The following is a 14,245-nucleotide window of genomic DNA, read 5'->3' as shown; positions in this document are numbered from 1 at the left end:
CTAGTGGTTCTGCTTTCATGCACCAACAAAGAGGAAGAAGAACATGAAGATGATATTGTTCAGTTGATGAAAAGAAAGACACGACAGACCAACATTCACAAGTAGTCCCCTTCTCAAAACCTTGCGTAGATGTTTCAATGATTCAGAGTTTAATATTCATACAAATTCGATTCACTTGCAAAGGCAAAGGTGTCGGAATTCTACATCTACTTGGTGATTACTGGGACAGTTTATTAGCCAAGAACATCACCAACACATTTCAACTATAAGTTATGAAGAATTATGAGAGAAATTGAAATTATCTTTTAACACTCCAACTACAAACCAGATACTGTAACCATTATACCATTAAAACATTCCGGACGGCTTTTTTGATAGCCAAACACATTTCAATCTCAAATTCACTAAGTAATGATATGCAGCATTTGAATTTGAAAGGGTAAAAGAACTTGAGCATTATCTTTCCCAATTTTTAAAAAAGAAACATATTTGGAAGACTACACAAAACTGTGCATGTTGAGAATCATAGGAGATAGAAGGAATCAAATTGACAATGAGACCTAGTTTAATTTCCCAGCATCAATCACCCGCGATAATATTTGCGGAAGATATTCACAGTGAATCCACATCAGTCCATATCTAGAAATTCCATCCTCTTTCTCATTGTGCCCTTTAAATCTGAAGCCTCTCTTTCAGCTTTCTGCGCCTGTCAATAGAAAACAAAATTATATTGCAAGAAAGAAATTGATATTCCTTTCCAAGAAATGAACCACTACTTCAACTGCAACATTGTGTTTCACTGTTTCCTAATTAATTATAAATTAAGAGATTAAGAATTATACCAAGCCCACATCTTTTGCCCCCAAGTAAACCCACATAAATACTGTAAAATTTTATGTCATTCATCACATTGCACATCAAATGTAGTTCATACAGCAGGCATTGTCTTTTCCCAAACTTTATGAATACGACAAAAATAAATCTAGAAAAGAGCAAATAAAAAAAACTTCTGTATCGATGAGAGCATTTTGTAACATAACTCAGAACTAATGCCAGAATGTCTTTGCTAATATATTAGGGGAGAGCACCAATGTTAAACTATTTGTAAAAAAAAATATTCAGCAAGTACCAACTAAAAAAACTGAGTTATGATCTCCAAGGAGCTGCAACAGTAATGATCACAAGTTCAAGACTTCAGGACTAAATCAAGTGGATTACACGCATTTAGGAAGAAAAAACCAGCACCTAGTATATAGTTAGATAAGCTTTATTATTAGTGTTACATGTATAAAAAAACAGTTTTATGTGCCATTTTTACCTAATCCACTATAATGGCCATGAATTTTGTGTACAAAAACTTTTTTTTTAAAAAAAATCCCCTGAATGGCTAATCCATGGAAAAAACAAGTACGAATAGCGCTCAAACTAAAAAAAGTTGTATTCTACTTACCCTTTTTATCTCCGCAGGTGAAACGCGAGTCATATGCGGGGGAAGCTCGTCCTTCTCCAAATCCTACCCAAGTGAAAAAAGCATATTACAATGAGTCTTAAGAATATCAAGCAACTAACTGCGGAAAAAGAATGTGAACAGTAAGACTTTATACCAATTCACCAATCAATACAACATTCTCCCCACGAATTATATAAAGTCCTAATGGAATGTCACAGTATATTTCACCAACAATAACTCGCTCACATGCTCCTTCAAGGACAGCATTAGCTGCAGCATCAAAACATTCATAGTCAGTTGGCTTAAACTTCATATATGAACATATAAATATCTTTTATAAAGAACGCAAAATACACAGTACCAAATTGATCAAAAGAACGGAGTATTCCCAGCAGTTTTCGCCCGTCTCGCAGCAAAACAAGAAGTTTCTCTGTACACAACATAAAAACTCAAGTTGACAAGATATGCACAACTTTCTTTGTATTATCTAAGTCATATGTTATAGATGTCTAGTCTACATTAGCAAGCAAGTGGTCAATCTCTAGAAGCTTTCACAAGACAATGATACCGATCAAAAATCATGCAATCTACATTAAAACATAAACATAGCTTAAACCACATAACCAATCCCTCATGTCAAATAGTTTAAACCAAGTGGCATTAACACCACAAATTTAGGTACTGTATGCATCATTAAACTAAAGTCTAAGCCTTTGTAGCAACTACACAATACAATAATAACAAAGTTGCAAAAAACGTCTTCATTTACTAAATTGTTGTTCAAACAAGTACAATATAAGTAAATAATACATATAAAGTAATGAACAAGTAGTAAGGTTATAATGCAGGACGAGTAATGAAATAAACAATTTAAAAGCGATAAGGGTCAATCTGCCACGGCAAATCTACTGCCCCACAGTAATTCTAAGACAATATGTGATTTTTTTATTTGGGGGTGGGGGGGGGGGGGGGGGGGGGGGGGTGTACATGACTTGCATAGGTGATAAAACCCTAATAACATAATCGACTTAAGGCCCAAAACATTTAGACTGATCATAAATAGCCTACATATCAGATAACTCCTACCCCACTTATAAAATATACAAATAAATACACCAGTTTCTCTACACTGGATAATTAACCTATCTACTGAAAAAAAGATCCCTTTAATTTTGATTCCCATCAAGTACCCACCTGCCTCAATGCTACTTATATACAATATTCGTAATACTGAAAAAAATTGTCATATCTTTTCAAAAGGTGGTGCTTGTTCCTAGTCAAAGTAGATGTCAGGCTTATCAGTGTATAAGACTCAAATTCATCACCAAACTACTCAAGGCCTTTTGTAAAGCAATGTAATTGCTTTTTGCACAGTGAGCTCTAATTTAAGACAGATTATGTGTAATTGGACTCAAGAATTAACCTGTGTTAGTTTAAGGGATCATATACTAGGACAGGTAACTGCCATGATCCATCAGTGATCTGAAGGATCACTCTACACGTGGATAACAAAGAACACATATTTCTTTCCCTTTACCCACTTGTAAACACAAAAGCAGCAAAGAACACAGTACCAAAATTGATAATTAGCTTATTGAAACGAATAGCCAATTAAAACATATGCAGTGTTTATCAATTCATTCACCTAATCAAACAACTTCAGAATTACACAAATTCAAAACATAATTCAACACACGGACTCTTTGAAACAAATAGCCAATTAAAACACATTAAGTGTTTATCTATTCATTCAACTAAGCAAACAACTTTAAGAATTACGCAAATTTAAAACATAATGCACCAAAAACAAATTTCACGGACTCCTTGAAACGAATAGGCCAAATTAAAACATATGCAGTGTTTATCAATTCATTCACATAAGCAAACAACTTCAGAATCACGCAAATTCAAAACATAATGCAATAAAAACAAATTTCACGGACTCCTTGAGCCGAATAGCCAACTAAAATACATGCAGTGTTTATCAATTCATTCACCTAAGCAAACAACTTCAGAATCACGCAAATTCAAAACATAATGCAACAAAAACAAATTTCACAAACTACCAACATTATTATCAAAACACAAAATCAAATTGTACTATCTAAATAATATCCAAAAATCAGGACTTTATCATTAAAATTCCCCAAAGAACTCGAAACAAACAACATCAACTCAAAGTAAACATGCATACCCTGCAAATTCACAATAACACATAAAAATCGAGACTTTCACAACACAATTTCCCAAGAGTCAAGACCAAACCATGCGCACACCCACACACACAGAGAATGATAAAAGAGGGCTCACTGTCAAGATAACTAGCAAGAGAAGTGGAGAGATAGAAATCCTCAGGACCCGCCCAAGACATTGAGTAAATAAGTAGCTTTTCAATTCTTCAATTCTGCTATAAAAGAAAAGTAAATTGATGCATTGGCAGCACCAAAAGCTTCAATCTTGAGGCCGCAAAAACCCAAACCAACGATCTCTAGAAAAAAGTAACTTAATTCAGTGAAAATCAAGAAGATGATAAAACCCTAATTGAGATATGACTAGTCAGATCTAAGCCCTAATTGGAGTCGTCTATCCCCAAATCAAATCTGGGGGTGTGAGAATTTTATTAATTAATACCCTCAATTCTCACCCCCTAAATTGTTTTTCCTATTCTAATCATGAATTTTCATGTGTTGCAGTTTTGAGGACTTTAATAGGTTGTTTCTCACACTTTCTGACTTTTGGTCCTTATACTTTTGGTTTGTTTCTTGATTTGCCAGAATATCAACACTTTTTACAATAACGCCACAAAAATTTATCTATTACTAATAACAACAACAACAACAACAACAACAACAACAAGAATAATAATAATAGTAATAGTAATAATAATAATAATTATTATTATTAATAAAAATAGATAACTAAGTATAAGCTCTTGATTATTTTAATATGACTTAAATTGTTAGAAATATTCCAACAATTCTTACATTAACATAATCGATATTAAAAAAATTGAATTTTCTTTCATCGCGAATCCTAATGTATTCTGAAAAAAACTTGTTTCATTTCGTCATTTAGCATATATTCTCTACCTTTCTTGTGTTATTATAAATGAAATAATTATAAAAAATATTTAAATATAATCATAAGTGTAAAGTATAATGTAACGTAATATGTAATAATGATAACTCAACATTATAAACAAGATAGAAGATAATGAATAAGTATGATACATGCATGAATCAACCGAAGAACGGGTAGATACAGAATAAGACGATCAATATATAGAAGCAACCATTAAGTCACTGAAAGAAGTTTATTAATATATTCAAGTCTCGGTTAAGAATAAAGTTCAAGCTGTTTCAAGGAACAGTAGTTTACAAATTCAATATCAAACTAGTGAATTCTTGTACCGACTGCTTGGATTATTTATAATCAGAAAATGAAGCATTTCTGATTCAAAATTGATTAAGATTATTCATCAAAGAACGTACGAAGTTCAATTTCAATATGAGTCGCTTGTAAATCAGACCAAACTAGTGCACTAAATGTCAACAAGTACGAAACGGTTTATCGTATTTATTCAACGTAGAATTGATTAAGTCATTATTGCTGTAGTTACAAGTTCAAGCAATCAGAAGGTAACATACAAAGAACTTGTAATAATAAATTTATAAATTTATATATTTACTAGTATGTGTGCCCGCTTCGCAAGGGCATGCAAAATGTTTCCAATAAAAAATGTTTATATAAATTTAATGTTATCTGAAGAAATTGTAGAAAAAACGTTTTTGTGTATATTAAATGAGAAACCATCATGAAGCGTTTATTTGAAATTAATTTATATAAATGTTACTAAATAGACTAATTTTCATATTTTGCAAAATATTGTTTGTTATTTATTATGTAATTGTTTTTCCATTTGCAAACTTATATTCCTTTTTTTTTTATTTTTGATAAGTTATGCGGATTTCGTTACAGAAATTTAATTTCTCTTTTGCAGATCAATCCTGCACAGAACTGACCAAAGTTTAATTACACTCAAAAATAGTATCGGGTACCGTTCTTCATTACAGCCTATGTTTACTTATTGATTGTCCATCACTTAATGCTTTAACCCTCACCTAATTTCAAGCAAAACTCCTATTTTTCTGGTCTGTCTCTATCTCTTTCTTTCCCAATTTTTTGTTTGCATGCAAGTAAGATTTCACAATTATTTCAACTGTTGTATGCAGTCATGGAATGCTCAGGTGTGATTGTTGAGAAATTCATGAAGCTGTTGATGACACTAAGGATGAGACGGTGAGTACATTATTTGCATCTGGTGATTTTAATAAGTTCATGACTATCAAAACACAATGAAAAGTTACACTATGGAAAGGAAAGTCTTCTGCCTCAAGCATGTATACAACTTGCCCCATCTTGGGCCGCTCAGAGGATGGAAGTCTATACAATGGAGGCACAGGATCAATGCGCGCTTCACTGCTCTAGGTGGTGTGGTGGATGTACTTCAATGAGATTATCTATTAACTCTTCTCAACGACGACTTGCAACCATCACTTTAAACCAATCAACCAAGTTCATCTACAATGTGGGAGTTAAAATAGTATGGAATAACATGGCTAGAATCCATATAATATAAGAAAGGGAGAATGAATTAAAACAATTGGTACTTACCTCTCCACTAATACTTATCAACCATGGGCATTTTGTGAAAACAAGGACAGTTTGCAATAAAATCCTGGGAGCAATATTCATCCTTTATTTCCTAAAATTCTTATCTGTCAACAATGCATCAATGCTTTATCTTATAATTGTTTTTTTTTACTTATACCCTGCTGTTAGAAAAAAAATTCTGGCAATCAAACAACCTATAGTACTTATGCATTCATTGCGCAGAGCTACTAACTACAATAGAGTACAGTTGGATTCTCGAATTTAATCAGGAGAAACTTCATTTTATTTTCACCATTCCAACATTTACGCATGACTTCATTAGTAATTAAGCAATCTAAAGGTCAGAATTATATTTAATAATCAAGGGTGAAGAGTTTGATTCATATGCTAATCTGTTAAGCGAAAGCGCAACAGATTTCTTTAGTCATACAAATTATAAGTATAAGATTGTTCGATTAAGTTTCAACACAAAAAAGCGTATCATAAGAAGCTTAAATCAGTCCAATTATTAAGTATATCTAAATGGTTTATCGTATTTATTCAACGTAGAATTGATTAAGTCATTATTGCTGCAGTTACAAGTTCAAGCAATCAGAAGGTAACATACAAAGAACTTGTGAATAATAAATTTATAAATTTAATTTAAATGGATGTTAGTTCCTAATTAATTAAGGAGTTGACAAATATTTAGTTTAAATACACATCTATATATTAAGTATTTAGTGGACAAGTCAAATAAGAGTTGACGTATGATCAATGATATAGTACGAAGAATGAAAATGCCAACTAAGTGAATGGTTCTTGTGGTTAAGTTGAAGCAAGTTGACGCTTAAATGCTGTATTAATGTATATTGCGATATTCTGGAAGCGTCAACTCAAAAAAATTGACTAAGTTAAGTTGAGTTCACGCGTTGCAGTGATACGTTACATTCACTGTAAGCGCCCACTCACTTGAGATGGTTTTTTGATTAAATAGCAAACAAAAATTAAATAATTATGCATAATAATATTAGAATCTAAATCCAATAAATTTAAAATTAGAAGAATTCAAATTATTTTTTTTTAACGTAGGAACCCGCAGCCGCTACCCTTCGGGTGCGCACAGGGTGCGCAATGGACAGAGAAGATTCAAAATTTACACTTCTTTTAACATGAACAACCACAACAAATATATTCTACTCATCCATTAATGTTTATAAATTCTAATAATCTATAATTTTATATGATTTTAGTAAAATCTAATATTTATATGTTAATATAGATTTGAAATTTTGACATATATTATTTAGGATACGAAATTATAATATTATTTAATCTAAAATCTATTAATACAAAATATAATTATCATATTTGTCAAATATTTATAAAGAAATTTGTGTAATTACTTCTTACTAACATCAATACCATAACCACCTACGATAATAATATTATACAACCCGATACCGGTAGATTAGGTAACATATATAAAGTCAAAGCAAAGAAAAAAACTTATTATATATATATATATATATATATATATATATATATATATATATATATATATATGATGTGCTAGAAATAATACATTTAAATCGTAAGCGCACAATCACCGTTTTAATATTTGAGATACGTCCACAGAGATTATAAAAAATTTATTCGCAATCCATAAATTTAATCTAGGCGAATTAGAACAACAGATTTTGAAAGGAGGGAACTTTTTAATATTAGAAATTCTGAGAATAGACTAATAATTACCTAATTCATTCAAATTAGTAACTTAATCTAATTAGATACTTAAAAAAAAGAACAAATAACCTCTTGAAAATTGACACGGACTTAAACGAAAATAGGTGACACACTCGGGAAAAAAACTATTCGATAACAAACTTCCAAACTCAACGACTAACAAAATCCTAAACCCACAAATTGGCAACTCAAGATCACATAATTTTGTAAACAAACAAACCCATTACAGTAAACTAATCAGCGATTTGACTCAGAAAAAAGAAAACTAAACAAAACCAAATTCATACTCTAAAAAAAAGGAAACACAGCCGCAAAACTTAAATAACAACTGGACCAACAAAACTATGCTACTGCAGAGCTCGACTCGCCGACTCAGATGCAAAACAAACTGGCGACTCGAAAACTGACTCGGAAGGAAAATAGCTCGGCAAAGGAACAAAGCGGACTCAGTTAAAACCCTGCTAGCAACTCAGCTCAAAAACACTAACTTGGTAAAATACAAGCCATCAAAACAAACGAAAACCCAGAAAACGCAGCTAGAGGTGACTCATAAACACGAAACATCAAACTCGAAGCTGACTAAATGACTCTGAATTCGAAAAGAAAAGCACGAACTCAGCAAAAACGAACTGACACTCTACTTGATTCTTGACTCTGCGACTTAAGATAGAAACAGACTCGAAGACTCATCTTAAATTGCAACTACAAACATGACAAAGCAGCAAAATTAAACCACAAACTACGAAACTTCAAGCAAAACGAAGGTCTAAACTCGACTAAACGGAGCCAGACACACAAACCCAGCTACTGAACCTAGCACAACAGACTCGCACAAAACTCGAAACTATCGACTAACTCGACACATCAAAACGAAAAAGACTCGGACAGAACTCGATGACTCAACTCACCATGGCTGCGACTCGAACACAGAACTTAGAAATCAGAAGCAAATTAAAGCAACTCGGAATCAACATTAAATCAGCGAAAACAAACTCAGCAGCGGACTACAAATGCAGCGCAACTTAACTCAGAAAAGTGACTCGACGCGTAAATACAAAAGAACAGGGGAGGTGGGTCTTTAAAAACAAAGGACAAGGAACTGGGTTTTGGTTTTAAACTAAAAGCAGGGTTTGAAAAGCAGGGTTTGAAAAGAATGAAAATAGTGTAGGTGATAATTGTTTAATAAACTAATGGTACTACCGAATTAATACTATGTTGTAACACTTTGTAATCTGAAAATTTTAAAATCCTAACAGAAATTAATTTTTGTGCTAGGACTTCAAAGAGCTTTAACGACTAATCTAAACAATTATAAGATCTACACTAATTATAATTATAAGATCTTCTTTTCCCAAAAGCCCTTAAGCATATATGGTGGTACTAAGAATCATTTCACTTGTAGAAAGAGAGTAGAGACAATACAAGATTAAGCTAAAAGAAGATTTGCATTAAAATAAAAGTGTTTACAAATATGGTATGAAATTGAGAGAACAAAAGAAGATCTAGCACTATACTACCTACTGTTGTGAGAGGAATTGATACAACACCCCCAGAACCGTATAGCACAATTATAGGGATATCTGTTATAACTACGACAATCACGGCTAGCTCTTAGGGGCTACCGTTGACATAAACTAAGAAAAACAAATGAGAAACAAATGTGTTTAAGGGCTGAGCTTGCAAAGAACCAAACAACGAGGCCGGGATTATGGAATTCCGTCCTGCAATTGCCCGGAAATGTATGTCACGAAGGTTACACGTGCCTCTCTTTAGAGTGTAGAACTCGTGAAAATGATCCTAGTCCCCTTTGCAAGGTGCCTACATACCCTATATTTATAGGGATCAAGCCCATGTAGTTCTTGATTTAGGACTCTGAAGAGATAAGCTCTTATCCCCTCTAGTTTAGGATAAAACAGCCTTCTTTCAGTAGTTATCCAGCGGTATCCCACCCCAAGTAGGTCACTTGAAGCCTTCATCTTCAATATATATCCGAATATTCTTGAATTATCTTCCCCCATTGTAATTATCTCCATAATGCACGTATTTATCTCTTAATTCGTAGATAAATAATAGCTGATATACTCCCAATATGTCTCCAATTCGTCCCCCTTGAAACAAGGAAGAAGAGTCCTGTTTGGAGTCTGCCTGCCATTCTGCCCAGGCGGCGGAAGCCCTGCCAGCGGCACCCCCTAACTACAGCCCCGTAACTGCAAGCCAGGGTGCACTTAGCGGTAACCCCTATCAGCGGTAACCCCTAAAGCGCCTTCAGGTGCAACCCCATTCTGATGGCAGTCTTCATTATGCTTCCAATGCAAGTCCATATACCTTCTTGTACACCTTCAATGATTCACCCAGCTATGGCGAAGCCCATTATCCTTAACCAAATGATTCCAATAAGCCCAAGTGAAGCCCAAATAATATGATGGGCTATAAAATAAGCCCAGGGAGATTTTATGGCACAACAACTACCCCCCGGTTCCTTGAAGTATTAAATACGAGAGGAACCTAAGAACGGTAACCCTCAATCATCCAGCTGCAAGCCCTTAAATTATGTCAGAAATTAATCGTAAATTATTCCTAAGCTTACGTGGGCGTAGCCCGGTGTAAGAAACAAGAAATAATTCAGACGTAATTCCCACACATAATTATAAAACCAATTATATTAATTCAGTACAACCACCGAAAACCTTGAATATTTATTCCCCAAAATAATAAAAATTATTTTCCACGAATATGTCCGAGCTTCCACAATTTTATTCCACCTTTCTAGCTTCCCGCGTGTGCCATGTCAGTTTGTGATAAGGCTAATCCCAAAGATTTCGGGGTTTAATTTAAATTCAAATTTGTTTGAATTGTAACAGAAAATCCCCTAAATAGGTGGTGCAGTCGTAGAGCCCTAGCATGCCTCTACCTCTTCAGTCACCCACCTAGGCCTCGGGAAGCCCTGCGTCATCAAAGCCTTCTCCACGCCAAGCCAGTCACGGCACGCCACCTGGCGCAGCTGTCCCCCACTTCCCACAGCTATATATACACTTACACACAGCCTTGTTTCACTTTTCTTTTATCTCTTAAACACTTCACTCCACACTCTCTCTTCCGACCGAAGCACTTCCAGGCGCGCCTTACTCTTTCTCACCGGCGTTCACTTCTCCGTCTCCGTTTCCAACTTCCGACCAAAGGTATGCTCTCCTTGAGCCTTCGTTTTTTTATTTTTCTTTTATATTTGCACCATGTCTGCAATTAAACGTTTATATGATCCATGCCTATCTGCCTCTTTTTCTCTTGACTGTTCACCTCGGTATGCGTGCACACACTCACACTCGCCTTGCTTGACGTTATTATGCTTGATTAAACTGCTACTTTGCCCTGCATGCCAGTATAGTTAAATATGTACACTCATCCTTTGAATATACACACACCACTGGTTTTAATTGATCTCAATTAAGCCCTGATTGTTTCCCAACTGGGTTATCGCCCTTGGTGTTGCCGCATTGCTTTGAGGCCATGACCGTAGCCCTAGATTGTAAACCCTAGGTTCCCAATTGCCTCCAGGGGGAACCCCTCTTTCACAATCGAACGCCTTTTCGTGCCCTTTTTCTGCTGTGAATGTATTGTTTGTGTGATTTGCTTAGCTGGTACCTTAGGGTTGTGATTGGGCGTTGATTGTTGTGGTTGAGATTAGGGTTAGGATTAGGTTTCCTGTTCCGGGTCCCTTGTTGGGCTTCCCGAAGAAGATGAACCGTCCTTTGTGGCCTGTGCCGCTTCCTATGAGGGATGTGGTTCCCGTATACTTTTAGGGCTCCAACTGAAGCCTTTTCATTCCTTCTTCGCACCCGCAGGGCTCCACCTTTGTAGCCCAGCCTTCCGCAGGCCCTTTTTCCTCCTCCTTTTTTCCTTTCTTTCAACTCCTTCACATCTTGCTGTGTCCTTTCGTTAACCCGTCCTTTCCTCTTGTAGATGTCTCAAGGATCCATGTCCTCACACTCTTCTCAGTCTGCCACCAGCAAGGCTCCCGTTGTCGCGGTTGACACGGGATCCTCCTTTAGCCAGGACCTTCAGCCTGCCCGGCCCAGTTTAGGGGTTAGCTCCAGAACCCGCTCCAGGCGCAGTTTGGTGGTGAAGGAGCTCAACTGGACAACCTCTGAGTCCAGTAAGGCGGACGGGACCTCGGGCCTCCCGCTGGACCCTGCTGCTGAAGCCCTCGAGGGGAGCCCCGAGGAGGCTGAGCGGGAGGCTGAGGCTTCCGTGGAGGTGATCGAGCCTCCAGCTGTAGTCCTGGCCTGCGAGCATATGGACTCCATTATGACTCCTGTTCGGCTGCAGTCCCTATTGGAGTCCTGCAACCCTGGCTGCACCTTGGGGATCCCGAAGCCAGGAGAGAGGTGTCACTGCTTTGACACCCTCAAGCCAGGCACTGGCTACCCCAAAGCCGTGCTTTCCGCCCAGTTCTTCAGGCTGGGTTTGTCTCTTCCCCTCCATCCTTTCATCCTGGAGGTCTTGGACTTCTATGAGGTCTCCCCCATGCAGCTCACCCCCAACTCCTACCGCATGGCGGTCTGCCTCTACATCCTCTATGACATCCACCATGGGGTGAGGATGTCTGCTTTGGAGTTGGGCTGGTTCTTCCAGCTGAAACTTACTGGCAGGACCCCAGGGTTCTTCTACCTCACTGCCTGGAACACCCACCACAAGAAGGGCATCAAGGGCAACCGCCAGTCGATGTCGGACTGGCAGAAGCTCTTCCTTTACTGCTATGACTGCCCAGTCTACAGGAAGGACTTCAATCTCTCCCCCAGTAAGCCAGCTTTCCCTTAATCCATTGTCCAGTTTAGCCCTTTAGGGTTCCCGTTTAGTTTCCTTACGCTTGTATTTGTTGTAGACATGCCAGTGCAGACTCCTCTGGCGGGAGAGTCCCTTGAGAGGGCCAAGCATGTGTTGGGGCTATCCACCGGGCTAGGTGATGGCTCCAGCCTGCTTACTCCAGAAAATCTGGAGAGGCTCGGTTTTTCCACTACGGTGGTAGATGCATCCCCCGTTGACGAGGGGGGTGCAGATGTGGAGGCGACGGGAAGCCCAGGTTTCCTCTTAGCTTGCACCTTGGAACTTATTTTTCTTATATTCGCTTTATAAATTTCCTTCCTGCATGATTTGTGATATTTATGCCATCTGCTATGCTTGCATCTCCCCATATTTCCGCATATGTTTGAATACTATCTAATTGTTTCTCCTTGTTTCTTTCCACAGATATGGCTGCCAACATCCCCCGGTTCGTTAAGCGCTCCACCAAGTATGAGGACCTCTTTGGAGAGGCCTCCGGTTCACAGACTCCCCTTCCCGCCAAGCCACTCTCCCAGCTTCCCGCTCCTTCCCTTGACCAGAAGAAGGCTTCTTCTGGGAGCCGCAAGAGGGAAATCTCCAAAGATGGGGAGGCAGGGTCTTCAGCTGAAGGCCGTTCTAAGAAGCCCAAGGTGGCCTTGGCGCGTAGCTCTCCGGCCCCCTCCTCTTCTCAGAAGACTCAGCTCTTCCAACGGATGCTCTCCGATCAGATCCCTGAGGCAACCATCCGGGAGTGGGATAGACTCTCCATTGCTGAGGCCACCCGAGACAAGATGGTGGCCAATGCCAAGAGCCTGTTCCTCGACCTAAAGATGGGGGAACACGTCGCCGGTACCGCCCGGGTGAACGAGACTATGAGGGCGGACCTGAAGCAGGCCAGGGCTGATCTGGCTTCCGCTGTCAAAGAGAGGGACGCCTTCCGGAAGGCCAACCTCAAGTTCAAGGAGGCGGAGGGCGAAGCTCGGCGGCTGAAGGAGAAGGAGGACCTGGTGAAGAGGGGGCTAGAGGAGGAGGTTGATGGCCTGCGTAGGCAGGTTAAGGAGCTGGAGTTGCAGGTGAAGGGGCTTCAGGATGCGGCCGCCGCTGTCAAAGCGGGCAGGAAAGACCGGGAGGCTACCATCTTCGAGGCTGGGGTAGCTGCAGGCATCAAGGACTGCGTTAAGTCGGCCTACAGGTTCTTTCCTGAGAATGACTGGGCGAGGCTGGGACCCGATGCTGCGGTTGCCCTGGAGGAGGCGAAGGCCGAGGATGAGGCCGGCATAGATAAGGCCCTGGCTGCTTCTCAGGGTCTTTCTGGCGATGGCGGCGTCAAGGGGGTTACGGCTGAAGACGAGCCGAAGCCCGCGGAGCTGGTCTCCGTGGGTCTTGTGGTGACGCCTCCGGAAGGGGTTCCGGCCGTAGCCCCTTCGGTAGCCTCGCAGGACCCCCCCGCCGTTGATGAGAAGGACTCCTCCTCCCCTGCTGCTCTTTGACCTCCTCTCCCCCTGTTTTAATCAACCTTTTTAATTACGAATATTTTTGCTTGGCGCTTGTCGTCATGAATTGTTATTTTGATGAGGG

The 14,245-nt window shown here is 38.6% G+C and overlaps 1 protein-coding gene across 1 annotated transcript; it reads right to left on the bottom strand.

Annotated features, from left to right (window-relative positions):
- Window positions 1-292: 292 nt before the first annotated feature.
- Window positions 293-4,164, bottom strand: LOC108227506 (sm-like protein LSM1B). The gene is made up of 5 exons (XM_017402686.2): window positions 3,761-4,164; window positions 1,812-1,880; window positions 1,605-1,720; window positions 1,451-1,513; window positions 293-706 (listed from the first exon to the last, which is right to left on the bottom strand). The coding sequence occupies exons 1-5, from the start codon at window positions 3,819-3,821 to the stop codon at window positions 629-631; spliced, it is 387 nt and encodes a 128-aa protein (XP_017258175.1). The 5' UTR covers window positions 3,822-4,164; the 3' UTR covers window positions 293-628.
- Window positions 4,165-14,245: the final 10,081 nt, after the last annotated feature.

The sequence above is a fragment of the Daucus carota genome, chromosome 6 (assembly GCF_001625215.2).
Source record: "Daucus carota subsp. sativus chromosome 6, DH1 v3.0, whole genome shotgun sequence".
Taxonomy (NCBI): domain Eukaryota; kingdom Viridiplantae; phylum Streptophyta; class Magnoliopsida; order Apiales; family Apiaceae; genus Daucus; species Daucus carota.
This window is presented reverse-complemented; position numbering and strand designations above follow the sequence as displayed.